The sequence below is a fragment of the Hylobates moloch genome, unplaced genomic scaffold, assembly GCF_009828535.3.
Source record: "Hylobates moloch isolate HMO894 unplaced genomic scaffold, HMol_V3 SCAFFOLD_12, whole genome shotgun sequence".
Taxonomy (NCBI): Eukaryota; Metazoa; Chordata; class Mammalia; order Primates; family Hylobatidae; genus Hylobates; species Hylobates moloch.
Genome location: NW_026652287.1, coordinates 7,536,379 through 7,562,039, shown reverse-complemented (window position 1 = coordinate 7,562,039; position 25,661 = coordinate 7,536,379). Strand labels below are relative to the sequence as shown.

The window sequence follows — 25,661 nt, the reverse complement described above, 5'->3', positions numbered from 1 at the left end:
TTTTTTTTGAAACAGAGTCCTGCTATGTTTGACTAGTGTGCAGTGGCGTGATCACAGCTCACTGTGGCTTCGACTTCTGGGGCGCCAACAATCCTTCCCTCTTAGTCTCCTAAGTGGGACTACAGGTGTGCACTGTCACACCTGGCTGATGTTTTAACTTTTTTGTAGAGATGGGGGGGGTCTCACTATGTCGCCTAGGCTGGTCTCGAACTCCTGACCTCAGGTGAGCCACCGCGCAGGGCCAAGAGAGCCCAAGTTTAACTCAGACCATCCTATCTATCAAAAGCAGCACCAGGCACTATTCTGTGGTCCTTTTATTATCTCAGGGCACTAATGACTAACTCGGCTTGCGAACGTGTTCACTTTCTCCCACTGGGCTTAGCGTGGTTCCCTCCTATTCCCCAGCGCACTCATCCTAGGGGCTCATCTGCGTATTTGAATACGTATACGGAAGAATAAACATCCCCCAGGCACTTCAGGCACAACCCTCCTTTGGCAGCGCAGAAGTCAAGCTAGAGGTCGTGACCCCCTGGAGTCTCGGTGGTTTCGGGTTGGGGAGCAGAGCCGCTGGGAGAAGACCGACTCGCCGGGGCCCGTCAGAATGTCAAGGTGACAGCGCCCGGCACTGGCCTCGGTCGAAGGGTGACTCCGCCCCATTGTTCAGCTCCGATTGGGCACGCCTTTTTCTGGTTCTCCCTCAGGATTTGCTGAGAGGTGCGGCCTATGAACCGGAACGTGTCGCCATTGGTTGGCGCTCAGGCCGCTCTTCCAGACGCGGAGACCTGGGCCGATGTGGGTCCAACTCTCTGCCAGCCAATCAGCGCCCGGACTGAGTGTGGCGCGTGAGTGGGTCCGGGATCCCTCCGCCGCCCGGGCGTTGGGGTCGCGGGAAGGGAGGGGACGGGGTGGGGATGGGGTGGGGTGGAGACGCGCAGGAGGCTCGTGAGTTTGACTTGGGCGAGGCGGAGAGGACGCGCGTGCTGGCAGATGGAGGAGAACCGAGCGGAGCCGGACAGCTTCGCCAGGAATCTTCCCCTACTGCTAAGGACCCCTCCTGCAAATTCAGACTCTTGCGTGACACCCTGAAGAATAAATTAATAAGCCGCGCGCGGTGGCTCACGCCTGTGATCCCAGCACTTTGGGAGGCTGAGGCGGGCGGATCACGAGGTCACGAGATCGAGACCATCCTGGCCAACATGGCGAAACTCCATCTCTACTAAAAATACAAAAATTAGCTGGGCATGGTGGCGGGCGCCTGTAGTCCCAGCTACTCCGGAGGCTGAGGCAGGAAAATCGCTTAAACCCGGGAGGCAGAGGTTGCAGTGAGCCGAGATCACGCCACTGCCCTCCAGGTTGGGCAACAGAGCGACACTGTCTCAAAAAAAAAAAAAAAAAGAATAAATTAATAATAAATTTAAAAATTAAAAAGGAACACCACCAAAAGAATCATGAAAACAAATAAACAAAGGCAAATAAAAATAAAGGAACGGCTTAAAGTGCCCAAAATGTCCAAAAGAAATGCACAGTATCGACTTACAGTATAGAGAGACCTGCAAATTCTGCAGCCTTAATACCTTCAGTCTTTTTGGAAATGTTTCAGGAGCTGCTGCTCTGTGCCTTGCCTCGTGCTAGGCGTTGGGGAACCCCCAAGGGAACCACGGGGACCAGAGCCCGGCTGTCACGCGCTTGCTCTTGGAGGCACATAAAGGGCTTCATTTCAGATGATGAAAGTGCAATGGGGTGATGGAGTGGAGAATGTGGGCGCTCTGAATTGTAACCACGTGCTATGACATGGGGTGGGGGAAGGCTCCTAATCTAGGAGCAGCCTTCTCGAGGCCTTTAACTATCAGCATAAGAGATAGTATAAAAAAGGAAAGGGACATTTGTGTGTGCGCGCAAGTAAGATTTCTTTGCATCTTATTACAACATCTATCCCCTCCCTTCACCGTATGTGCCAGCTGAATACACTAGGGACTTTGTATTTTTCAGGATCCTTTTCTCCAGTAGCCTGGCTACTGAAGAGAGAACTTCACATTTACATAAGAGGAAAAAGAAGCCAGAGGATGGAGTGTCACCTCCTCTGGTCACCTTTTCTTGCCCTGTTAGAAGCAAGACAGCAGAGCATAGCAAGCTTCAGATGGCTTGTTTGGCTGGTCTGAGTCTCTTTAGGATTAAATGAGGCCTCTATTTATGGAGATCCTTTGTTTCACTATTAGCATTAGGCTAATAAGTTTTAGTACTGCCTAAACCCCGTTTTAGGGTATATCACCTGGTTTGTTGGTGATGTTGAATTACAGGGTGTCCTACAGAGAGTAGCAGAAATGTAGCTGTGTCTTCCAAGTATTTGCTACGAGTCCTCAGTGGCAGATATCTGTGAGCTGTAGCATAAGATGCATTCATGTAACAAATATCTATTGAGTGCCTGCCACGTGTGAATACAAGGCGAAAAGTCCCTGCTTTCATGACATTTCATTGTATTTCATTGTATTAATTTCATTGAAAGTAATAATCAATTTCAAATAAGGATGATTTGGCCTTGCACTTGAAAGAACCAAAACAAGATCATGTTTACAGTGCCTGGGGGTGGAGAGGGGAGGAACATTTTATAGTTGTTGACTGCCTGATTTGGGGTCAGGTGATCCCAGCAAAAGTGGGCCGATTCATCAAAAATCAATTCATTGAAAGTCATTTTGCCAAATAATCAATTCAGTGATTTAGCAGAATTTTCCAGATTTATCAACTTACCAAAAATGGCATTTTATGGCTTAATCTTCTTGATTTAGATTCAATGAATAAGAATACAGTCATCTGAATTTTTTCGGACATATAAGAAAATACACTTTTTTTTTTTTGAGATGGAGTCTCACTCTTGTCGCCCAGACTGGAATGCAGTGATGTGATCTCAGCTCTCTGCAAACTCCGCCTCCCAGGTACAAGTGATTCTTCTGCCTCAGCCTCCCCAGTAGCTGGGAATACATGTGTGCACCACCACGCCTGGCTAATTTTTGTATTTTTAGTAGAGACAGAGTTTTGCCATGTTGACCAGGCTGGTCTTGAGTTCCTGACCTCCCACCTCAGCGTCCCAAAGTGCTGGGATTATAGACGTGAGCCACCATGCCCAGCCCCTTCCAGTTCTTTTTCTACACATATACATTAATGTATAGAAAAAAATATATATGTCAGGCTGGGCGTGGTGGCTCACGCCAGTAATTCCAGCACTGTGGGAGGCCGAGGCGGGCGAATCACGAGGTCAGGAGATCGAGACCATCCTGGCTAACACAGTGAAACCATGTCTACTAAAAATGCAAAAATTAGCCGGGCGTGGTGGCAGGCGCCTGTAGTTCCAGCTACTTGGGAGGCTGAGGCAGGAGAATGGCGTGAACCCAGGAGGCAGAGGTTGCAGCGAGCCGAGATCGTGCCACTGCACTCCAGCCTGGGCGACAGAGCAAGACTGTCTCTTAAAAAAAAAAAAAAAAAATATATATATATATATATATATGACATATATATGTCAACAGAGAAATTTTTAAACACAAATGTTTTCTTGTATGTATTTTTCTACAACTGTACGTGTCATTCTACAATTTATTCTATCTTCTTCAACAATCTCTTTGAGGCTGGGCGTGGTGGCTCATACCTGTAATCCCAGCACTTTGGGAGGTTGAGACAGGGGGATCACTTGAGCCCAGGAGTTTGAGACCATTCTGGATAACATAGGGAGACCATGTCTCTATTTATGTATTTATTTATTTTTCGAGACTGGGTCTTGCTGTGTCACCCAGGCTGGAGTGCAGTGGCATAATCATGACTCACTACAGCCTCCACCTACTGGGCTCAAGTGATCCTCCCACCTCAGCCTCCTGAGTAGCTAGGGCCACAGGCACATGTCAGTACGCCTGGCTAATTTTTTATTTTTTATTGAGACAAGGTCCCACTATGTTGCCCAGGCTGGTCTTGAACTCCTGGGCTCAAGCAATCCTCCTGCCTCAGCCTCCCAAAGTGCTAGTATTACAGGGGTGAGCCACTGCACCCAGCCCCCTATCTCCATTAAAAAAAAAATCTCTTTGAGAACTGTGATGTTTGTAAGTGAATGTTATTGTTTTTAGTGGATGTGCATAGCATTGTACAGTATGAATTATACTATACTTTGCCATTCCCATGTTGAAGGACTTTAGTTTGTTTCTAGTTTTTCACCCTAGGCTTAGTGAAGTAAGACTCACCCAGAGTCTTAGGGCCCTGCTTTTATTAATTGTTTTATTTTTATTTTTACTTTTTTTTGGGGGCTAGAGTCTCGCTCTGTTGCGCAGGCTGGAGTGCAGTGGCATGCAATCTTGGCTCACTGCAACCTCTGCGTCTTGGGTTCAAGCAATTCTCCTGCCTCAGCCTCCCACATAGCTGGGATTACAGGCATCTGCCACCACACTCTGCTAATTTTTGCATTTTTAGTAGAGATGGGATTTCACCATATTGGCCAGGCTGGTCTCGAACTCCTGACCTCAAGTGATCTACCTGGCTTGGCCTCCCAAAGTGTTAGGATTACAGGCATGAGCCACCATGCCTGGCCTATTGTTTTAAATTGTGAGATGTACAAAGCATACAAAAAGACTGAATATAACATACATGTGCAGTTTACAGAATAATAATTGTGGACCATGTACTCACCACACCGCTTAATAGGGCATGACCTATTAAGTAGCTTGGAAATCCCTCCCTAAATTCAGCCCTTTTGTTTGCTCTAGAAGAAACCATTTCCCTGAATATGGTTAAGCATTTATTTGCTTGTCTTTATGTTTTTCTAATATGTATGGATTTTTTTTTTTTTTTTGAGACAGAGTTTCAGTTTTGTTGCCCAGGCTGGAGTGCAATGGCACGATTTCCGCTTACTGCAACCTACGCCTCCCAGGTTCAAGCGATTCTCCTGCCTCAGCCTCCTGAGTAGCTGGGACTACGGGCACATGCCACCACACCGGGCTAATTTTTGTATTTTTGGTGGAGACAGGGTTTTGCCATGTTGGTCAGGCTGGTCTCCAACTCCTGACCTTAGGTGATCCACTTGCCTCGGCCTCCCAAAGTGCGGGGATTACAGGCGTAATCCCAGCGCACCCGGCCTAAATACGTATGGATTCTAACAAGAACTTTTTTGGGGCTTGCCTGATTTTGACCTTCTTGTGAATGGAAACATACAGTTTATACACTTCCAGGATTGCTTGTTTTCTTTGCTTCTCAACATGATGAGCTTCATCACATGCATGCATCTGTGGAGCATGAATTTTCATTGCATAGGATGACGGTCCTATCATTTTCTTTTCTTCTTCCTCTTTTTTTTTTTTGAGACGGAGTCTTGCTCTGTTGCCCAGGCTGGAGTGCAGCTGCATGATCTTGGCTCACTGCAGCTGCTTCCTAGGTTCAAGCGATTATCCTGCCTCAGCCTCTTGAGTAGCGCCCACCACCACGCCCGGCTGACTTTTGTATTTTTTAGTAGAGATGAGGTTGTGCCATGTTGCCCAGGCTGGTCTTGAACTCCTGGGCTCAAGTGATCTGCCCGCCTCTGCCTCCCAAAGCACTGGGATTACAGGCATGAGCCACTGTGCCCAGCCGGTCCCATCATTTTCTTATTTTCTTTGTTCCTGCTGAGGATTTGAAGTTGTGTGGTCATATTTTCTCCTCTGCTTTTCCCTGGGGGTTGGAGAGGAGGTGGGGAAGCTCAACCTTGAGACATCAACTCCGGCACATCTGGTACTTAGTAACTGGCACCGACTCAATATCCGCAGCCCCATGGGCCTGTGGGGAGTGTTGATGCAACCACACCATGGAGGCCAGAAAAAGAAACCCTCAAGCAACCTTTGGCCTGATGGACTCAGGGGATCTGGCTGAGTCTGCAGCTGGAATCACCCCTTTCCCTTTTTTCTGGCCTGACTTCGGGGAGCCACTGTGTCGGCAGCTGCTGTCTGTGCAGATGCCGTGGCTTCCTGTCCCTCTGCTCCTCCAGCCTTTCCCTCCATCTCATTGCACTGTTGCTTTGGTTATGACTTGGGTAAATTCAGAGGCTCAAACTTGTTCTCATCTAGTCCAGCTCCAAGTACTCATCAAATCCAGCAGCATATCCTGATGGTTCTCCCTTCCAAAATAGTTCTATGTATATAGAGGTATTCACAGATTTATATTTATATAAAAATAAATGTATATATTTGCATTGTGGGATATAGAGCTATCTGAATATAACATGTATGTACAATTTATGAAATAAATGCGCCGGGCGCGGTGGCTCACGCTTGTAATCCCAGCACTTTGGGAGGCCGAGGCGGGTGGATCACAAGGTCAGGAGATCGAGACCACGGTGAAACCCCGTCTCTACTAAAAATACCAAAAAATTAGCCAGGCGTGGTGGCGGGCACCTGTAGTCCCAGCTACTCGGAGAGGCTGAGGCAGGAGAATGGCGTGAACCCGGGAGGCGGAGCTTGCAGTGAGCCAAGATCGCGCCACTGCACTCCAGCCTGGGTGACAGAACGAGACTCCGTCTCAAAAAAAAAAAAAAAAAAAAAGAAAGAAATGCACACCAAGTAGTCACTGCCCAGCTTAATAGGGGATAACCAGTATCGTGGAAATCCCTCCCTAAATTCAGCCCCTTTATTTGCCCTATTAGAAACCAGTGCTATATCTGTAGCTCTATATACCACTACGTAAGTATATACATTTATTTATTTATTTTTTGAGATAGAGTTTCATTCTTGTTGCCCAATGTGGAGTGCAATGGCGTGATCTTGGCTCACTGGATTACAGGCATGTGCCACTGCACCCGGCCATAATTTTTTTTTTTTTTTTTTGAGATGGAGTCTCGCTCTTATTGCTCAGGCTGGAGTGCAACGGCAGGATCTCAGCTCACTGCAACCTCCGCCTCCCAGGTTCAAGTGATTCTGTTGCCTCAGCCTCCCAAGTAGCTGGGATAACAGGCACCTGCCACCACGCCCGGCTAATTTTTGTATTTTTAGTAGAGACAGGGTTTTGCCATGTTGGCCAGGCCGGTCTCGAGCTCCTGACCTCGTGATCCGCCCGCCTCGGCCTCCCAACATGCTGGGATTACAGGCGTGAGCCACCGTGCCCGGCCCATAAATTTATTTTATTATTATTATTATTATTATTTTTTTTTTTTTGAGACGGAGTCTCGCTCTGTCGCCCAGGCTGGAGTGCAGTGGTGTGATCTCAGCTCACTGCAACCTCCGCCCTCCGAGTTCAAGCGATTCTCCTGCCTCAGCCTCCCGAGTAGCTGGGATTACAGGCACCTGCCACCGCGCCCGGCTAATTTTTTGTATTTTTAGTAGAAATGGGGTTTCACCATCTTGGCCAGGCTGGTCTTGAATTCCTGACCTCGTGATCCACCCGCCTTGGCCTCCCAAAGTGCTGGGATTACAGGCGTGAGCCACCGTGCCCGGCCTACTCATGCCTTTTACATGAAACCCCTTTCAACATATTCCAGTATGCAGAGTGTGCAGTGAGCCGAGATTGTGCCACTGTACTCCAGCCTGGGAGACAAAGCCAGACTCTGTCTCAAAAAAAAAAAAAAAAAAAAAAATTAAAAAAAAGAAAAAAAAGGGACATGGGAGAAGAAGCAAGGTGGGTCTTGAAAAGATACCTCCAAAGGCCCGTGAGTGTCTGGAAGTGTGTCACAGGGGGTAAGGGCTAAGTCTCCAGTCATTCTGGCTGTGGCTCACCTCTGCCTTGGGCTACCTCACAGGTGCTGTGTCTGGTTGGGTGGGCCAAGCTGGAGGAATTAGGAGTGAACCAAGTGGCTGTCAGATATATAAATCCAGGCTTCTCCCTGCCCCATGAAAACTGGTCAACCCACTGGTCAAAGTGGATTTCCACATGCATGAGGGCTGGGTCTGTGCTTTACACAGCTGGGTCCCCATTGCCTAACTCACAGCGGGCAACCGCCAGGCACGTGGTGAGGGAATGAATGTTTCTTGAACTCCTACTGTGGGTCAGGCATTGGGGACCGCATGGTGTACTAGTGAGACAAGGATTCTGCCCCTGTGGAATTTGCATTCTGGTGTTAAAGGAATGAACACAGATACGTAGATCTCTCAAAGATGAGTCTCCCTCTGGGTGGAAATGGACTCATGCCTTGCACATGCAATAACATGGAGACAAAGAGCCAGAGGTGGGCCCAGAATTTGGAGGCCAGGGAGGGGGCAACCTGGAAGTCATGTTTATATAGCAAGCACCCTGTTTTAGGTTTGAATCTCTGTTTATGTGCGGTGATTGGGAGATGGAAACTGTTTAAAATTAGGTGGTGGAAGTGGGAGGTTACTTCATAAAATTCCAGTACTGGTCAGGCATGGTGGCGCGATCCTGTAATCCCAGCCACTTGAAAGGCTGAGGCAGGAAGATCACTTCAGCCCAGGAGTTCGAGGTTGCAGTGAGCTATTTTTTTTTTTTTTTTTTTTTTTTGAGACGGAGTCTCGCTCTGTCGCCCAGGCTGGAGTGCAGTGCCGCCGTCTCGCCTCACTGCAAGCTCCGCCTCCCGGGTTCACGCCATTCTCCTGCCTCAGCCTCTCCGAGTAGCTGGGACCACAGGCGCCCGCCACCACGCCCGGCTAATTTTTTTGTATTTTTAGTAGAGACGGGGTTTCACTGTGGTCTCGATCTCCTGACCTCGTGATCCGCCCGCCTCGGCCTCACAAAGTGCCGGGATTACAAGCGTGAGCCACCACGCCCGGCCTGCAGTGAGCTATGATTGCGCCACTGCACTCCAGCCTGGGCAATACAGTGAAACCTGTCTCTAAAAAATAAAAATAAAAACAAATTAAGCTCCAATACTGCAAAAAACTATTTTGGGGGAAGTTGATTGGGTGGCTAATAAATGAAGACAAACAATTTGGGATGGTCCCTAACACGGAGCCCCCAGCAGGGGTATGATAAATAAACCTCCAAAATATACCTGAAGTCCATCTCTTCTCTCCATCTCCACCCTGGTCCAGTCACTATCATCTTTTGCATAACTTCTCCTGCCTTTGCCCTTGAAGACTATTCTCAACTCAGCATCAGGGAGATTCCTATCACAGCCAGTCACAGCAGGTCCCTCTCTGCTCAAAACCTTCCAGTGGTCTCACCTTAACCCAGGATAAAGGCCAAAGTCTCCACTGGGCTCCAGGACCTACCTGAGCTGCCACCCCTTCCTCTGCTGATTTTATCTTCTACCCCAGGTCTCTCACATCAAAAATCTTGTCCTCCTTACAAAGTTCTCTAAGCACCCCCGGCACTCGCCTGCCTCAAGGTCTAAGCCCTGGCTGTTCCCCTGCCCGGAGACTGAATTGCTCACTCCTGTCACCTTCTTCAGGTCACTGGTAGAAGTTGCCTTTTCAAAGGGGCTTTCCCTGACAACCCTATTTAAAGAGAAACACCCCTTCTCCCACATTCTGTATGTCTCCCTTGCTTTCTCTCCATAGCACTTAATACTTTTTTTTTTTTTTTTGAGACAGAGTTTCGCTCTGTTGCCCAGGCTGGAGTGCAGTGGCACGATCTTGGCTCACTGCAACCTCTGCCTCCTGGGTTCAAGCAATTCTCCTGCCTTAGCCTCCCAAGTAGCTGGGATTACAGGCATGTGCCACCACATCCAGCTAATTTTTTAATATTTTTAATAGAGATGAGGTTTCACCATGTTGGCCAGGCTTGTTTTGAACTCCTGACCTCAAGTGATCTGCCTGCTTTGGCCTTCCAAAGGGCTAGGATTACAGGCGTGAGTCACTGCGCCCAGCATAATACCTTTTATTATACAAATGTTATATACAGTATGTAGTTCTTTGTAATGTGTGAACCCAGAGAATCTTAGGGCTCAATTGATTTAGAAAGTTAACTTTGTGAAGGTTAAGTACGTGTGCCCATGACACAGACTCAGGAGGTCCTGACATGTGCCCAAGGTGGTCAGAGCACAGTTTGGTTTTATACATTCTAGGGAGACATGAGACATCAGTCAGTATATGCAAGATGAACACTGGTTGTGTCTGGAAAGGAGGGACAACTCAAAGCAAAGGTGGGAAGACTTGAAGCGGGGAGGGGGCCTTCCAGGTCACAGGTAGATAAGTGACAAATGCTTGCATTCTTTTGAGTTTCTGATGAGCCTCTCCAAAGCAGACAATCAGATATGCATTTATCTCAGTGAGCAGCGGGGTGACTTTGAATAGAATGAGAGGCAGGTTGGCCCTAAGCAGTTCCCAGCTTGACTTTCTCCTTTAGCTTAGTGATTTGGGGGCCCCAAGATTTATTTTTCTATCACACTTTCCCCCTTTTCTTTTTAAAAATCTTTTGGAGAAAGCATTTTTAGAAGAAAATGAGTCTCTGCTCTCAGGTTTCATCTGATCTTTCATGGCTAGAATGGTTTATTCCTAGTCAGGTAGGTCCCAAGTTATTAGAAAGGCTCATTTTTAGCAGGTTGTGAAGTCTCATGTCCTATGAAGAGAAAATAGGGGGAGGCAGGGAGAAAAGCAATAACAAACAAAAGAGCAATCCTGGAAAATTGATATAGGCCACATTACCCTGAAGTCCATACATCAGTAGGCAGGTGTGAAAATGTCTTAGGTCTTTAAATAGGTTGCTGTTATTTTCTTCTGAAGTTTAAGTTGTCTAGCTTCAGTTTGCAGGGCTTTATGAAAGCATAGCTTAGTTTTTAGTGACTCCAAATTAGGAAAAATGGGAAACAAGTAGAAAAAAAATTGAAAACGTTATTTTGCAGGCTTGTAGTCAAGAAAAATTAGAATTTGGTCCAAACTGTGGACAATAATAAAAATTGAAGAACATTAGGCAAGACTAGAATCTAACAACAGGTGTACTATAGTTTTTTTTTTTTTTTTTTTTTGAGACAGAGTCTCGCTTTTTCACCCAGGCTGGAGTGCAGTGGCTCAATCTCGGCTCACTGCAAGCTCCGCCTCCCGGGTTCACGCCATTCTCCTGCCTCAGCCTCTCCAAGTAGCTGGGACTACAGGCGCCCGCTACCATGCCCGGCTAATTTTTTGGTATTTTTAGTAGAGACGGGGTTTCACCGTGGTCTCGATCTCCTGACCTCGTGATCCGCCCGCCTCGGCCTCCCAAAGTGCTGGGATTACAAGCGTGAGCCATGGCGCCCGGCCTACTATAGTTTTTGAAACATAACTTTTCTCTCTCCAGTTTCGCATTTTTACTAAGGACAAATAACGGTAGGACTTATTTGCCTTATTATACTTGGCCTAATTATTTGTATACAATGCTGCAAGAATAATATTTTTTTTTAACATAGGCTTTTTTTTTAAATTGGCTTTGATGGAACTTTGTTCCACAGAAGGAATCTCAGATGAGACATTTTAAAGCTGAGTCCAGGCGTGGATTTGTACCATCAAATACCTATGAGATGGTTGAATCCCTCTCCTCTTGAGGTTCCAAGATAAACTTGGGGTTCTTGGACCTGTCAGAAAGTGACATTCTTTACTTACCACAGGTCAGGAATCCTGTACAGGGACTGTGTAGGCAAAGGTATGAGGCCAATTTTTCCAAGGGGCTTTTATTGGCTCCATAAGTCAAGTTTCATCCCTTAAAGGAAAGCACACCATTCCAGTCAAAGCCTTGTTTCTCCAACTGTGTCCTGTTACAAATGAAAACAGGTTCTTATTGCACTTATGCAATTAACTGTATTGTTGTAAGTTAAGAATACTCACAAATAGTTTCCAAAATTTTGTAGAAATCAGGTAGAGAGAAACAAATATGCTCTAAATTTTGTTCATAGTTGTATACTATACTCAATTGTTAAAAGCTATAAATAGCTTAAAAGTTTTCTTCACTCAGAAAAACAAAAAGATCAGCAATGTTTTAAGCAAAAAGTTAAAAAGATTACAGATTACTTCAGACTTCTTCTTTTTTTTTTTTTAGACAGAGTTTCCCTCTTGTTGCCCAGGCTGGAGTGCAATGGTGTGATCTTGGCTCAATGCAACCTCCGCCTCCTGTGTTCAAGTGATTCTTCTGCCTCAGCCTCCTGAGTACCTGGGATTACAGGCATGCGCCGCCATGCTCAGCTAATTTTGTATTTTTAGTGGAGATGGGGTTTCTCATTGTTGGTTAGGCTGGTCTCAAACTCCCGACCTCAGGTGATCCGCCTGCCTCGGCCTCCCAAAGTGCTGGGATTACAGGCGTGAGCCACCGCGCCCGGCCTGGCCAGGACTACCTACCTCTTAACTGGATCTCTGAGCTCTGGGCAGAGCCCACATTGAATCCTGGGTCTCCAAAAAGGGAGAATTATTTTGAAGTTAGACCATGTGATGCTTTTACAGAACACTTAAATTTTTTTTTTTTTAACAAAGATATGGCTGTAACCAAATTTTGGGGCCGAGGCAGGCGGATCAGGTCAGGAGATCGAGACACGGTGAAACCTCCAAAAACAAAAATTACGGGGCTGGTGGGGCCCAGGAGGAAGGCTGAAGGAGAGAATTGCACTCACCTGGCGACAGAGGAGACCTCTCAAAAAAAAAAAAAAAAAAATATTTTTTTTTTTTTTTTGAACACATCTCATTCTGTCACCCAGGTTGGATCATGGCCACTGACTCACTGCAACCCCCCTCAGCCTCCCGAGTAGCTGGGACTACAGGCCCCTGCCCCCAGGCCTGGCCAATTTTTTTGTATTTTTAGTAGAGATGGGGTTTCACCGTGTTAGCCAGTATGGTCTCAATCTCCTGACCTTGTGATCCATCTGCCTCGGCCTCCGAAGTGCTGGCATTACAGGCGTGAGCCACCGTGCCTGGCCAACAAAGACATTTCTAAGTGTCTAAACTACACTCTTCCTTAAAAACCCCAGAGTAGCATCTGTTGGAAAAGCTGTTAATGAAAAAAACAGAATTCAGTCAACTGAGAAAAACAAAAACAAAAACAAAAAGACCTTTGCTCTAAACAAAAAGCATCAGGTCCTAGGAGAGAAAAACAAAAACAAAAACATGATAGCCTTTTAAATACAAACACGAGCACATGCACACACACATCTTGGATGTTAGCTTTTAATTAAGCTGACTTTTAACCATTGAGCTCCTTTAAAAAAATCTTTTTAAAATCTCATTACTATATTTCTGTTAGGACAAATTGCTGCTATTTCAGAAGTACCAAGTAGCAAACCAGAAAGGGCTTGATTTAGGAACTAAATCTAGGCTGTCGTGGTTAGAAAAAGCAGGCAGAGAGCCTTAGCTATGGAACTGCAGCTTGGGGCAACAGCCATTGCTTTCACTTTGGCCTGGCTAGCAAAAAGGTGGCCTTATTATGTAAATAAAACCCCTTTAGTAATTAAAATCAAACATCTTTCCTCTTTTAATTTTTTTCTTTTGCTGGTTGTTTTCCTCCCCTACCAGGCCACGTGTGTGTGTGTGTGTGTGTGTGTGTGTGTGTGTGTGTGTATGTGAATTCAGACACTTTAGAGTCCTTGTTCCCCGCAATTTGGAACTTTTCCTTTTGATTTGATCAAGTCAGATAGAGTTGATCAAACCCAACGGGAAAAAGACCAAAGCAACAACAAAAACAGAGACAAACAACCAACCAAAAAAGCATTTAAGCCAAACGAAAAATGGCACAACTTATATGATCACTGAGCACGCTCTAATGGTAAGGATAAATTAATGTGAGAGGAAAGGGGTCCCGATCCAGACCCCAAGAGAGGGTTTTCGGATCTCACGCAAGAAAGAATTCAAGGCGAGTCTATAGACTAAAGCAAACGCAAGTTCATTAGGAAAGTAGAGGAATAAAAGGATGGCTACTCCATAGACAGAGCACCCTGAGGGGTGCTGGTGCCCATTTTCACGGTTATTTCTTGATGATATGCTAAACAAGGGGTGGATTATTCATGCCTCCCCTTTTTAGACCATATAGAATAACTTCCTGACATTGCCATGGCATTTGTAAACTGTCACGGCACTGATGGGCGTGTAGTAGTGAGGTCACTCTCATCGCCATCTTGGTTTCGGTAGGTTTTAGCCGGCTTTTTTACTGCAATATCAGCAAGGTGTTTATGACTTGTATTTTGTGCCGACCTCCTGTCTCATCCTGTGACTTAGAATGCCTTCACTGTCTGGGAATGGAGCCCAGTAGATCTCAGCCTCATTTTACCCAGCCCCTACTCAAGATGGAGTTGCTTTGGTTCAAATGCCTCTCACATTAAGACCAGCTGGTTGTTAACCTTAACTTTAGCCAAGACAAACCCCAATTCAGTTACTTACCTAGGGACGGGTCTTAGGCTGTAGACTGCTCTCTAACATCCTAGAAGCAGGAAAAAAGACCTCATCTTCCCTGTTGGAAGTGAGCTCAAACTCCATAAAAGAGTTACCTGCCTTCCATTCCCATGGAAACAGGAAACCTTGCCTTCCTTGTTGGAAGCAAGTAAAATTGCAAAGAAAAGAGTGGTACAGCAAAATAAACTTTAGATCTCTACCAAATTTTGGGAGATCAGGGAGGCTCTGGAGGGGGTGCTGTCAGACCTAGGCTCACTCCTGTAATACCAGCACTTTGGAGGCCGAGGCGGGCGGATCACCTGAGGTCAGGACTTCAAGACCAGCCTGGCCAACATGGTGAAATCCCGTCTCTATAAAAATGCAAAAATTAGCCGGGCTTGGTAGCTCACGCCTGTAATTCCAGCACTTTGGGAGGCTGAGGTGGGCGGATCACCTGAGGCCGGGAGTTGGAGACCAGCCTGACCAATATGGAAAAACCCTGTCTCTACTAAAAATACAAAATTAGCCAGGTGTGGTGGCACATGCCTGTAATCCCAGCTACTCGAGAGACTGAGGCAGGAGAACTGCTTTAACCTGGGAGACGGAGGTTGTGGTGTGCCAAGATCTCGCAATTGCACTCCAGCCTGGGTAACAAGAGCGAAACTCTGTCTCAAAAAAACAAAACAAACAACAACAACAACAACAACAAAAACGAAAAATTAGCTGGGCGTGATGGCGTGCGCCTGTAATCCCAGCTACTCAGGAGGCTGAGGCAGGAGAATCGCTTGAACCTGGGAAGGAGAGGTTACAGTGAGCTGAGATTGGGACATTGCACTCCAGCCTGGGCGACTGAGTGAGACTCAAAAAAATAAAAAATTAAAAAAAAAAAGCAAAGGCGGGGAGGGGGCTTTTCAGGTCATAGGTAGGTAAGAGACAAATGGCTGCATTCTTTTGAGTTTTCAATTAGCTTCTCCAAAGGAGGCAATCAGGTGTGCATTTATGTCAGCAGAGGGGTGACTTTGAATAGAATGGGAGGCATTCTATTCTGGGAACTGCTTAGGTTAGCCTTAAGCAGTTCCCAGTTGACTTCTCCTTTAGCTTAGTAGTGGGGCCCCAAGATTTATTTTCCTTTCACAAATGTGTATTTTGATACCCATTGGCATAGTATGTATATTATTGTATTATACTATGACATTATCTTGCGTATGTACACGATGTACTTATTTGTTAATCGTCTCCCGTTCTTCTCACACCTGTACCCCTCCTCTCCTGTTGACAGAAGGCAAGAATTTTGCTTTGTTCGCTGCTGTATCCGCAAAGCTCCCAAAGCGCCCGGAATGCCGCAGGCGCTCAGTAAGGACCTGCAGGAAGAAATAGTGAATGAATGATGTACACGTGTAGGAAACAGCGGACTCGGACGCCTGGCTTCTCCGGCTGCCCTAACGCCCTCCAGCTCCAGGTGAGGTCGGGGAGCTGGGGCCAAGGCACGTGGGCGCCCCTCACCCCCACGCCCCCCGGCCGCAGGCGCTGGAGCCGGCGGCTGCGAGCACTCCTTTGCGCGGCGCTGCACTCAGCGGAGGGTTACAGGCGGGAGGGCGGGGCCTGAAGGGGGCGGGGATTCGGGGCGGGGCCTGCGGGGCGGGGCCTGGGCCAAGTGGCCCGCCGGAGGCGGCGGCGGCAGTTCAGTCCCTTGTTCCCCGCCGCCGCCGTCGCCGACCCAGCCCGGCAGGCACTCCTGACCGTCGCTTCCCCCGGTCCCAGGTCCCCGACCCTCGCCTCAGCCCCGGCCCCTGGTCCCCAGCCTTCGTCGCAGCCCCGGCCGCCCGCCGCCGCCATGTCCAAGGAGGAGCGCCCCGGTCGGGAGGAGATCCTGGAGTGCCAGGTGATGTGGGAGCCTGACAGTAAGAAGAACACGCAGATGGACCGCTTCCGGGCGGCTGTGGGCGCCTCCTGCGGCCTGGCGCTGGGTGAGAGTCGGGCGCGCGGCCGGGCCTGCGGGGGATGGACGGGGGCCGTGCAGGGTGGTTAGGTGGTCTCCCCGTGGCCAGTTTCATGCTTCTGGGGCTGGAGGAGCCACTTGATGGCGGGGAGGCCTTCTGACTGCGGGGTTACCCCCAGTCTTGGGAAACATCGCCCCTCCACAGCACCTCCTGGCACTCCTGACTCTGCAGCGTCTCCTTTGCATGTGGGAGTCACCCTCTCCCCGGGAGTGTCACCCCTTGGGAGGGCCAGCTGCCTGTTGACTGTGTGATCCCCTAGGCTTTCCTACCTGTGAGGTGCTCCCTGGAGTCTTGACCTCCAGCCTGTGGGGGCTTCCCCCGGACATAGGGCCTTTTTGACTTGCAGCTCTTCCTCTGTTTGTGGGGGTCCCTTGCCAGTCCCCAGTGCCGTGCACTCTGCCTCCCTGACCTCCCCCATCTCCAGCTGCCCCTGCTGGAGGCCAGCACCTAGAAGGATGGTCAGGTAGGAGGCCCTGTCCACGCGTCTACACTCCCAGCCCCCAAACAGAACCTAGTAAAAGACTCTCTTTCCACTCATCACCTTGAACCTCAGAAACCACCTCTCTGGGTGTGGGTGGGGCAAAGGCTCCTTCTCCGTGGGGTAACCGCTCCGGGTGCTCTTCCTGAGCTCTGGCTGGCTTGCCCAACTACCAGCTCCACCCTTCCACCCCTGCCCTCCCCCAGGTGTTCCCAGGGTGTTTTTTTTTTTTTTTTTTTTTTTTTTTTTTTTTTTTTTTTTTTTGAGACAAGAGTTTCGCTCTTGTTGCCCAGGCTGGAGTGCAATGGCGAGATCTCGGCACACCGCAACCTCTGCCTCCCGGGTTCAAGTGATTCTTCTGCCTCAGCCTCCCGAGTAGCTGGGATTACAGGCATGCGCCACCACGCCCGGCTAATTTTGTATTTTTAGTAGAGATGGAGTTTCTCCATGTTGGTCAGGCTGGTCTCGAACTCCTGACCTCAGGTGATCCGATCGTCTTGGCCTCCCAAAGTGCTGGGATTACAGGTGTGAGCCACCGCGCCCGGCTTCCTAGGGGATTTTTAACTCATGGTCTCCCCTCCTCACCCCCTCCACTGGCGCAGGGACTCCCTTGTTTCTGTTGGTGGCATCACTGTTCTTGCTCAGGCTCACAGGAATGGACACCCCAGTCACCTGGCCCGCACCAGAAGTCTTCTGCCACAGCCCCATGTCGCTCGCATCTCCTCCTTTGCAGCCCCTCGCCAGGGGTTCTGGGGCCTCCTTTCCTCTTCACCAAACAGTGGTTGGTTTTCCTGCTTCCTGCTTTTCCACCCATTTGCATCCTGCTTGCTTTGCCAGAGTAATCTTGAAGCACACAGGTCTTACTTTGTCACTCCTTGGCTCAGAACTTCTCAGTGGTTCCTTGTTGACTACAGAATTGCAGACGGCTGCCTGGCAGCTTCCAGGCCCTCCACAGCAGCGGGGAGCTTCCACAGAGTCCCTTTCCTAGGCTAACCCAGAGCCGTTCCTCTCCTTCCCTTCCTCCCCCTTGGAGACAGGTGTAGTCTGTTGCCCCAGGGGCTTCTGGACAGCAGTTGGTAAATGAGTGTGTGTTGGATTAGGGCAGCCTGGAGACTCCTGGAAGAAGCAGGAGGCTGCCATGTGGGATTATATTCTTCCTCTGTGTCACCTTGCCTTGATTCCATCTGTTTCCTCTGCCAGCAATAACAGAATGCTGGTCTGGTGCCTGTCTAGCCCTGATGTTATGAAATAATTTCAGATCGGGCAGCCCTGTTAGATGGGTGAAACCACCTTCCTCTGTGGGAAGTGTTGAAGAGAAGGGATTTGTAATCTAACTATCTGGATTTCTTTTTTTTTTTTTTTTTTTTTTTTTTAAGCTTCGCTCTTCTCCCCCAGGCTGGAGTGCGATGGCGCGATCTCGGCTCATTGCAACCTCCGCCTCCTGGGTTCAAGCAATTCTCCTGCCTCAGCCTCCCGAATAGCTGGGATTACAGGTGCCTGCCACTATGCCCGGCTAATTTTTGTATTTTTAGTATAGAGAGGGGGTTTCACCATGTTGAACAGGCTGATCTAGAACTCCTGACCTCAGGTGATCCACCTGCCTCAGCCTCCCAAAGTGCTGGGATTACAGGTGTGAGCCGCCGTGCCTGGCCGACTACCTGGATTTTGAACTAGCTCTACCATTTACCAGCTGTGTGATCAGGAGGAAGTCATTGGATCTCCTCATGCCTCGTTTCCTCATCTGTAAAATGGGCATAACAGGACCTGAGTCATTGAGTCGGTGTGCAGGTGACAGGAGATGGTCAAGCCCAGTGCTCAGCTCTGCCCTGGGTCCCTGGGGTTGGGGAGTAAACATGAGCAAGTGCTGGGAGGGCCCAAGCATGGCTGCAGAGCTCCTTTCCCTCCTTCAAGGCGCTCAGACTGGTGGCCCATGGGCCAGGTCTCATCTGCAGACACACTGTTGAGTGGCCTGCATTTAAAAGTTAGGAGAGGGGGCCGGGCGTGGTGGCTCACACCTGTGGTCCTAGCACTTGGAGAAGCTGAGATGGGTGGATCTTTTGAGCCTAGGAGTTTGAGACCAGCCTGGGCAACATGGTGAAACCCCTATCTCTACAAAAAATACAAAAAATTATCTGGGTGTGGTGGCATGTGCCTGTAGTCCCAGCTACTCTGGAGACTAAGGCGGGAGGGTTGCTGGAGCCCAGGAGTTGGAGGTCGCAGTGAGCTGAGATCTCGCCACTGCACTGCAGCCTGGGCGACAGAGTAAGACTCTGTCTCAAATAAATAAAAGTTGGGAGACCACATATGAAAAGCAAGCTTTCCAACCTCTGAGAACCCCAAGGCCTGTCATGCTGGGTCTGCATTCCCAACGTGGCAGCATTGTCCGGAGCTGAGTGAGGCCCCTCCCTTTAGTTTGGAGGAGAGCATTTAGCACTGTATTTGTCCTTTTCTCCTCTTACCACTCTTGAAGGTGATTTCCACCTGCCTCTCCCCTTTCATATTCCTGGCCCTGGAAGCTTTGGGCTTTGCTTGAAGATCCAGCTCAAATGCTGTCTTCTTTTTGATTATTCTCTTTGAATATTTCTGCCTTCCCTCTTCTCTCCAAGAACATGTAATTTGGGCTTTCATTCTGCCCTGCCTTTTTGTGTGTTTGTGAGCATTCTTTTTTTTTTTTGAGATGGAGTCTCGCTCTGTCACCCAGGCTGGAGTGTAGTGGCGTGATCTCGGCTTACTGCAACCTCCGCCTCCTGGGTTCAAGCAATTCTCCTGCCTCAGCCTCCTAATTAGCTGGGATTACAGGCATGCGCCACCAAGCCCGGCTAATTTTTTTGTATTTTTAGTAGACATGGGGTTTCACCATATTGGCCAGGCTGGTCTCGAACTCCTGACCTTGTGATCCACCCACCTCGACCTCCCAAAGTGCTGGGATTACAGGTGTGAGCCACCGCGCCCGGCTGTGAGCATTCTTATTGCTTAAAGACAGTGCCCAGAAACTTGTATCCTCTCCTCTGTGTCCCAGCAGAGGCTCACTTGTAGCCTGTATACAGTATGGGGCCATGTAGTAGAGAGCAAGGCACATGTCCTCAGCAGCCTTGCTCCTGCCCTGCAGGCTTCAGGGAGGAAGGGAGGGGCATTCCCCACTCCGGCCGCCTCTCCGTGAGCCCGTCTTCCCAGACCAAGGTTGGCAGGAAGTTTCTATCCCTGCATTTTGGGAGGCTCTGGTAGGGTTACCCACCCTCTTTTCCACTACCAGAGACACAGGTTGGTTGGTTCCTGTCACTGCTTCCAGCTGAAGCCACCTGTGCACTCCCTGCGCATCCACGTGGGGCTCTGGGGTCCCCCGATGCAGACTTCCTTGGGGTCCCCCGATGCAGACTTCCTTGGGGTCCCCCGATGCAGACTTCCTTGGGGTCGGCTGCAGCTCCCGCCTGGCGTATGTGCCTGTGATTCCGGGCCTCTAGCAAGCTCTGGCAGACGTGCTGCATGTACTAGCCCTCTGTAATTAGGGGGCAGGGAGGTGGCACCAGTTTCAAAGGCATGATCTTTTGGAGGACTGTGCCAAGTGTTCTTCTGTGTACCACAAGCTGCACGTCGGCTCTCTGTGCAAGCAGCTGGGATGGAGTTTGCCAACAAATAGAAGGCTTGGGCCCTGTTCTCAAATAGCTCTGGGTGGCTAGGGGAGAGATCTCATGTGAAGATAGTGCCACAAGTTAGTGGACGCTGGGCATTCCATGAATGGGGCATTGGTGTTGACATTCTGGGTACTGCACTGTTGTATGACAGATGCACCTGACGGCTGTAACTTCAGAAGAATGTGTTTTCAGAGTTCCAAGCTAAGGAATCCAGGAGTAGCCAACCTGGATTTACCCTTTGTCTGTGAGGAACATCTGAACCCCCGGCCCGTCCCATGGAACGCAAGCTCTACAGGGGGGTTGAGGCCCTTTCTTTTGGATTAAGTGAAGGTTACCAGGTGGAAGTTGCTAGGGGAGGGCGCTAAGTGAAGGTGCTGTATAAACTGCGTGCATTTTACAAGCGGTTGTGGTTCTCCTATCCAGCCTGCTGCCCCCGGACCATCCCTGTAGGTAAGTTTCCAGTAAACCCTGTGTCTGGCTCACTGCTTCCAGATCTCTGGAATCTGGTGCCATCTATTGGAGTTAATAGGGGTCCAGCACAACAGCAGTGTGCTGGGTTTAGCAGAGAATGCGGTTTAGGAGGGCGGATAGCCTGTAATCTCAGCTACTTGGGCAGCAGGGGCAGGAGGATTGCTTGAGTCCAGGACTTAGAGGCTGCAGTGAGCTCTGATCATGCCACTGCGTTCCAGCCTGGACAGAAGAGTAAGATCCTGTCTCTAAGAAATGAATAATTAAAAAAAGGGCAGATAAAATCTTCAGCTAAGATTTGAAGGTATAGGCTGGCCAAGGTTCTCGTAGGTGGAGGGGAAGAAGGGCTGAAAATTCAGAAGCCTGTAGGGACCAGACAGGTGCCCAAGATAGTAATAGTGACTATTTAGTGAGCTCTCTGTATATGCCAGGCTCCATCTGGCACCTGATATGTATCAACTAATGTAATCCTCTCGGTAATCCTACCAAGTAGGTGGTAGTAGTAGCCCCATTTCACAGCTGAACAAACCAAGGCACGAAGTCTCAGTTAAGACTTGGTAGCTGTAGGCGGTGGAGCTGTAGTCTGCCATCTGGTTAGTTGTTGCCTCTGGCATTTGCCTGAGGGCCCGATGAGGCAGCTATTCCCAGTTCTAGCTAATCATCACTGTGTGGTGTGGACAATGCATTTGTTACCTATTGCTGGTGACAAATCAGCCCAAAAGTTAGTGACTTAAAACAAGAATAAACCTTAATTACCTCTCAGTTTCTGTGGGTCAGGACTAGGGAGTGGCTAGTTGGGTGGTTCTGGCTCAGGGTCCTGGAGGGGCTGCAGTGGGAATGCACCCATCCCCGAGAGCTCACTCACACGGTGGTAAGTTAGTGCTGGTGGTGGCAGCAAGGTAGTGCAGGAGGAATCTGCCATATGCCATCTAGGACTGCGTGAGCGTCCTCACTGGCTTCTCCTGGAGCAGGTGACCCAAGAGAGCCATATGGCTGCAGTGACCCTTACAACCTGGCCTTGGAAGTCACGTTTGGCCACTTCCACAATACCCTATTGGTGACACGGATCAGCCCTCTCAGGTTGGGAAGGGGACCACAGAGGGCCATGAATGCCTGGAGGTGACAATTATTGGCTGACGACCACAGTCAGGTACTCACTTTTCGCAGGAGAAGCCAGAATTTCATTTAAAAATGGATTTATGTGCTTGCTTTGGTAGCACATATACTAGGTAGAAAAATTAGCGTGATCCCTGCACAAGGTGGAGATGCAAATTCACGAAGTCATCCATCAAAAAGCAAGAACAGGCTTTTCAGTGTGAGCAGCTTGCACAGGCTGAATCAGACCTGGGCTTGTGGTTGCAGCGTCCTCCCCGGTAGAGGCGGGGAGCGTGGGAGCAGAAGAGTGTGTCCGAAGAGTCGCATTTGATGAGAGGGCTGAGTTGCTGACAGTGGGAAAATTTCCACCTGAAGTCGGCCACTTTTGCTGTCGTCTCCCAGGGTCCTTGTGGCGTCAAGATGCCATTGTGGCTGCATCCTTCCAGATTCTTGGGGCTGGCCACGTCTGCCTTCCTTAGCAATGCTGTTGGTGAATGAACTTTTGTGATAGGCTTTTTTGTTGTTGTTGACAGAATTTCACTCTTGTTGCCCAGGCTGGAGTGCAGTGGCACGATCTCGGCTCACTGCAACCTCCACCTCCTGGGTTCAAGAGATACTCCTGCCTCAGCCTGCCAGGTAGCTGGGATTACAGGCATGCGCCACCACACCTAGCTAATTTTTTGTATTTAGTAGAGATGGGATTTCACCATATTGGTCAGGCTGGTCTCAAACTCCTGACCTCAAGTGATCCACCCACCTCGGCCTCCCAAAGGGTTGGGATTACAGGCGTGAGCCACCACTCATGGCCTTTTTTTTTTTTTTTTTTTTTAAATAGGGTCTCACTCTGTCACCCACCCAGGCTGGAGTGCAGTGGCGGGATCATACCTCACTGCAGCCTTGAGCTTCTGGGCTAAAGCGTTCCTCTCAGCTGTCCCTGCCCCAGTTCTTGTGATCCCTCCTTGTCCAGCATAACAGGACCATTCTTGGACACCATAGTCAAGAGGGGACACTGCTGAAGGGCAGGGAGCATTGTGTCTCTTCCTCTCTTCCCCACCGGGGCTGGGAACAGTGAGGATGGGCAAGCTTGACTTGACTGATGGCAGTGAGATAATTCAGCTCAGCGGTTGTATTATGCCTTTTTCCCCATTCCTGATACCTCATTGGCCATCTTCCTGATATGTTATTATATCCTTGCCAGTCTCTGCCTTCCTGGAGCCCCAGCAAGGCTGTGCTTTGAAACAGAAGCACTGTATGGCTTCTCTTGGTCCCCGATAGGATAAAATTCTCCTATCCTTAAGGACTGATTGGCTTGCTGTGGCCAATCCACTTGGATCCTACGCAGTTGAGAGGGTAAAGAGTCCTCAGCGAGGCTGGGGTCAGTTTTTCAGTGAAGTCACATTTCCTTTAGGAGTTAAATACATCTCTTTGTATCAGGTTTCCAGCTCATGTCTTGATGGTGGGGAAAAGTTGTTTTGAGTATAACTGAGTGGAATCTGCAAGGGGGGACTCCCCTGGGCATAAAAAGTTAGATTGTTGTGGATTAAAAGGAGCGAGACCTTTTACCATGTAACTTTTTTTTTTTTTTTTGAGACGGAGTTTCACTCTGTCGCCCAGGCTGGAGTGCAGTGGCGTGATCTTGGCTCACTTCATCCTCGGCCTCCTAGGTTTAAGCAGTTCTCTGCGTCAGCCTCCCACGTAGCTGAGATTACAGGCACCCGCCACCGTGCTCGGCTAATTTTGTTTGTATTTTTAGTAGAGACAGGGTTTCACTATTTTGGCCAGGCTGATCTTGAGCTCCTGACCTCGTGATCCACCTGCCTCGGCCTCCCAAAGTGCTGGGATTACAGGCGTGAGCCACCGCGTCTGGCCTCCATATAACTTTTTACACTTTCATAATTTTGAGTCTTGTGAACATATTGCTTATTCAAAAATCAAAATAAGTAGTAACACCCCCCCAACATTATACTGGCCTTGAGAAGTCATCAACAGACTACCAGTTTTGAACTTCTGGGTTTTCCAATGTATCAACTATAAATTTCCTAAGGTTGTATGGTATAATAATGGTGAACTCCTAATGCCATGGTGGTAATTTCCAAGACCCTGTTCTAAGCACTTTCTACGTGTGCTCATTTAAATCCTCACAACAGCCCTGTGGCTGGAGGGGGATTACTAATTATCCCCATTTTGCATTTGCCTGAGGTCACAAAGCTAATAAGTGGCAGAACCAGGATTTGAACCCGGGCATTCGGGCTCTAGAGTCTGTATTCTTAGGCATGGTGGTTAAGATATATAATCACTGAAGATGACTCAAAACATCACCGCCTCACCTTTGTTCTTTTTGGGGACTAGTGGTGTTGGGTTTGCGTCAATACAAATTAAGCTCCTTCCTCCCCCAGACCATTTCTCCTCAGATGAATTTGGCTCGCTTGGACATGCCCAAGACTCCTGAGGTGTGTCCATCTTATTAATGAATTGCCAAGATTTTCCTTCCAAGGTTAATCTGAGCTATTTCATTTTTAGAGAATTATGATGACTTGTACCATTGGTCCGTTGAGTCATATTCAGACTTCTGGGCAGAGTTCTGGAAATTCAGTGGAATTGTCTTCTCACGCGTGTACGATGAGGTAAGTAGAGATTTTCCGTGGACGTCATCCTTTTTGTGGTCGTGCTTCAAAGTGAAATGCTAATTTTGGGGAATACTGAATCGTATCTTCTTTTTACAACCTCATGCGGATGGGAAAAAGTCATTGCTCTGGAGAACTGGCATTAAATTATCACAGACCTCATTGAGAACTTTGCAGCCTGTTAATCCTCTGTTGTGTGGGGACCCCAGGCCCTGTCCTGGGAACTTGAGTGATCCTAAATAGTAGTTTTGTTTGTTTGTTTTTAATTTTTAAATATTTGGGACTGGGTGCAGTGGATCGCACCTATAATCCCAGCACTCTGACAGACCAAGATGGGAGGATCCCTTGAGCCCAAGAGTTCGAGTGCAGGCTAGGCAACAAAGCAAGACCCTGTCTTCAAAAAAATAAATGAGCTGGGCACGGTGGTGCATGCCTGTGGTCCCACCTACTCAGGAGGCTGAGGTGGGAGGATCGGTTGAGCCCAGGAGGTCGAGGCTGCAGTGAGCTGTGGTTGCGCCACTGCACTCCAGCCTGGGCAATAGAGCCAGACCCTGTCTCAAAAAAAAAAAGGTTTAATTATGTTAAAATACATATATCATAAACTATTGTGTAACCATCTTAACTATTTTTTTTTTTTTTGAGTCAGAGTCTGGCTCTGTCCCCCAGGCTGGAGTGCAGTGGCACCATCTCGGCTCACTGCAAGCTCCGCCTCCTGGGTTCATACCATTCTCCTGCCTCAGCCTCCCAAGTAGCTGGGACTACAGGCGCCCGCCACCACGCCCGGCTAATTTTTTTGTATTTTTAGTAGAGACAGGGTTTTGCCATGTTGCCCAGGCTAGCCTCAAACTCCCAACCTTGGGTGATCCACCTGCCAATCTCAAAGTGCTGGGATTACAGGCATGAGCCACCGTGCCTGGCCACACTGTCATAGTTTTTTTTGTTTTGTTTTGTTTTGTTTTTTTGAGACGGAGTCTTGCTCTTTCATCAGGCTGGAGGGCAGTGGTGTGATCTCGGCTCACTGCAGCCTTCAACACCCTGGTTCAAGCGATTCTCCTGCCTCACCCTCCCGAGTAGCTGGGATTACAGGCATGTGCCACCACGCCCAGCTAATTTTTGTATTTTTAGTAGAGACAGAGTTTAACCATGTTGGCCAGGAT

At 48.8% G+C, this 25,661-nt stretch overlaps 1 protein-coding gene across 4 annotated transcripts in view; it reads left to right on the top strand.

Moving 5' to 3' along the window:
* Window positions 1–15,533: 15,533 nt before the first annotated feature.
* AACS (acetoacetyl-CoA synthetase) overlaps window positions 15,534–25,661 on the top strand; it is an 80,564-nt gene continuing 70,436 nt past the window's right edge. For 3 of the 4 annotated variants that reach the window (XM_058426047.1, XM_058426046.1, XM_032168294.2), the window contains exons 1-2: window positions 15,854–16,174; window positions 24,401–24,504. In XM_058426047.1, coding sequence (XP_058282030.1) covers window positions 16,042–16,174; window positions 24,401–24,504 — 237 coding nt within the window. In that variant the 5' untranslated portion in view covers window positions 15,854–16,041. Of the gene's footprint in view, window positions 15,667–15,853; window positions 16,175–24,400; window positions 24,505–25,661 lie in introns of those variants that run through there. The other variant, XM_032168293.2, reaches the window with a different exon arrangement.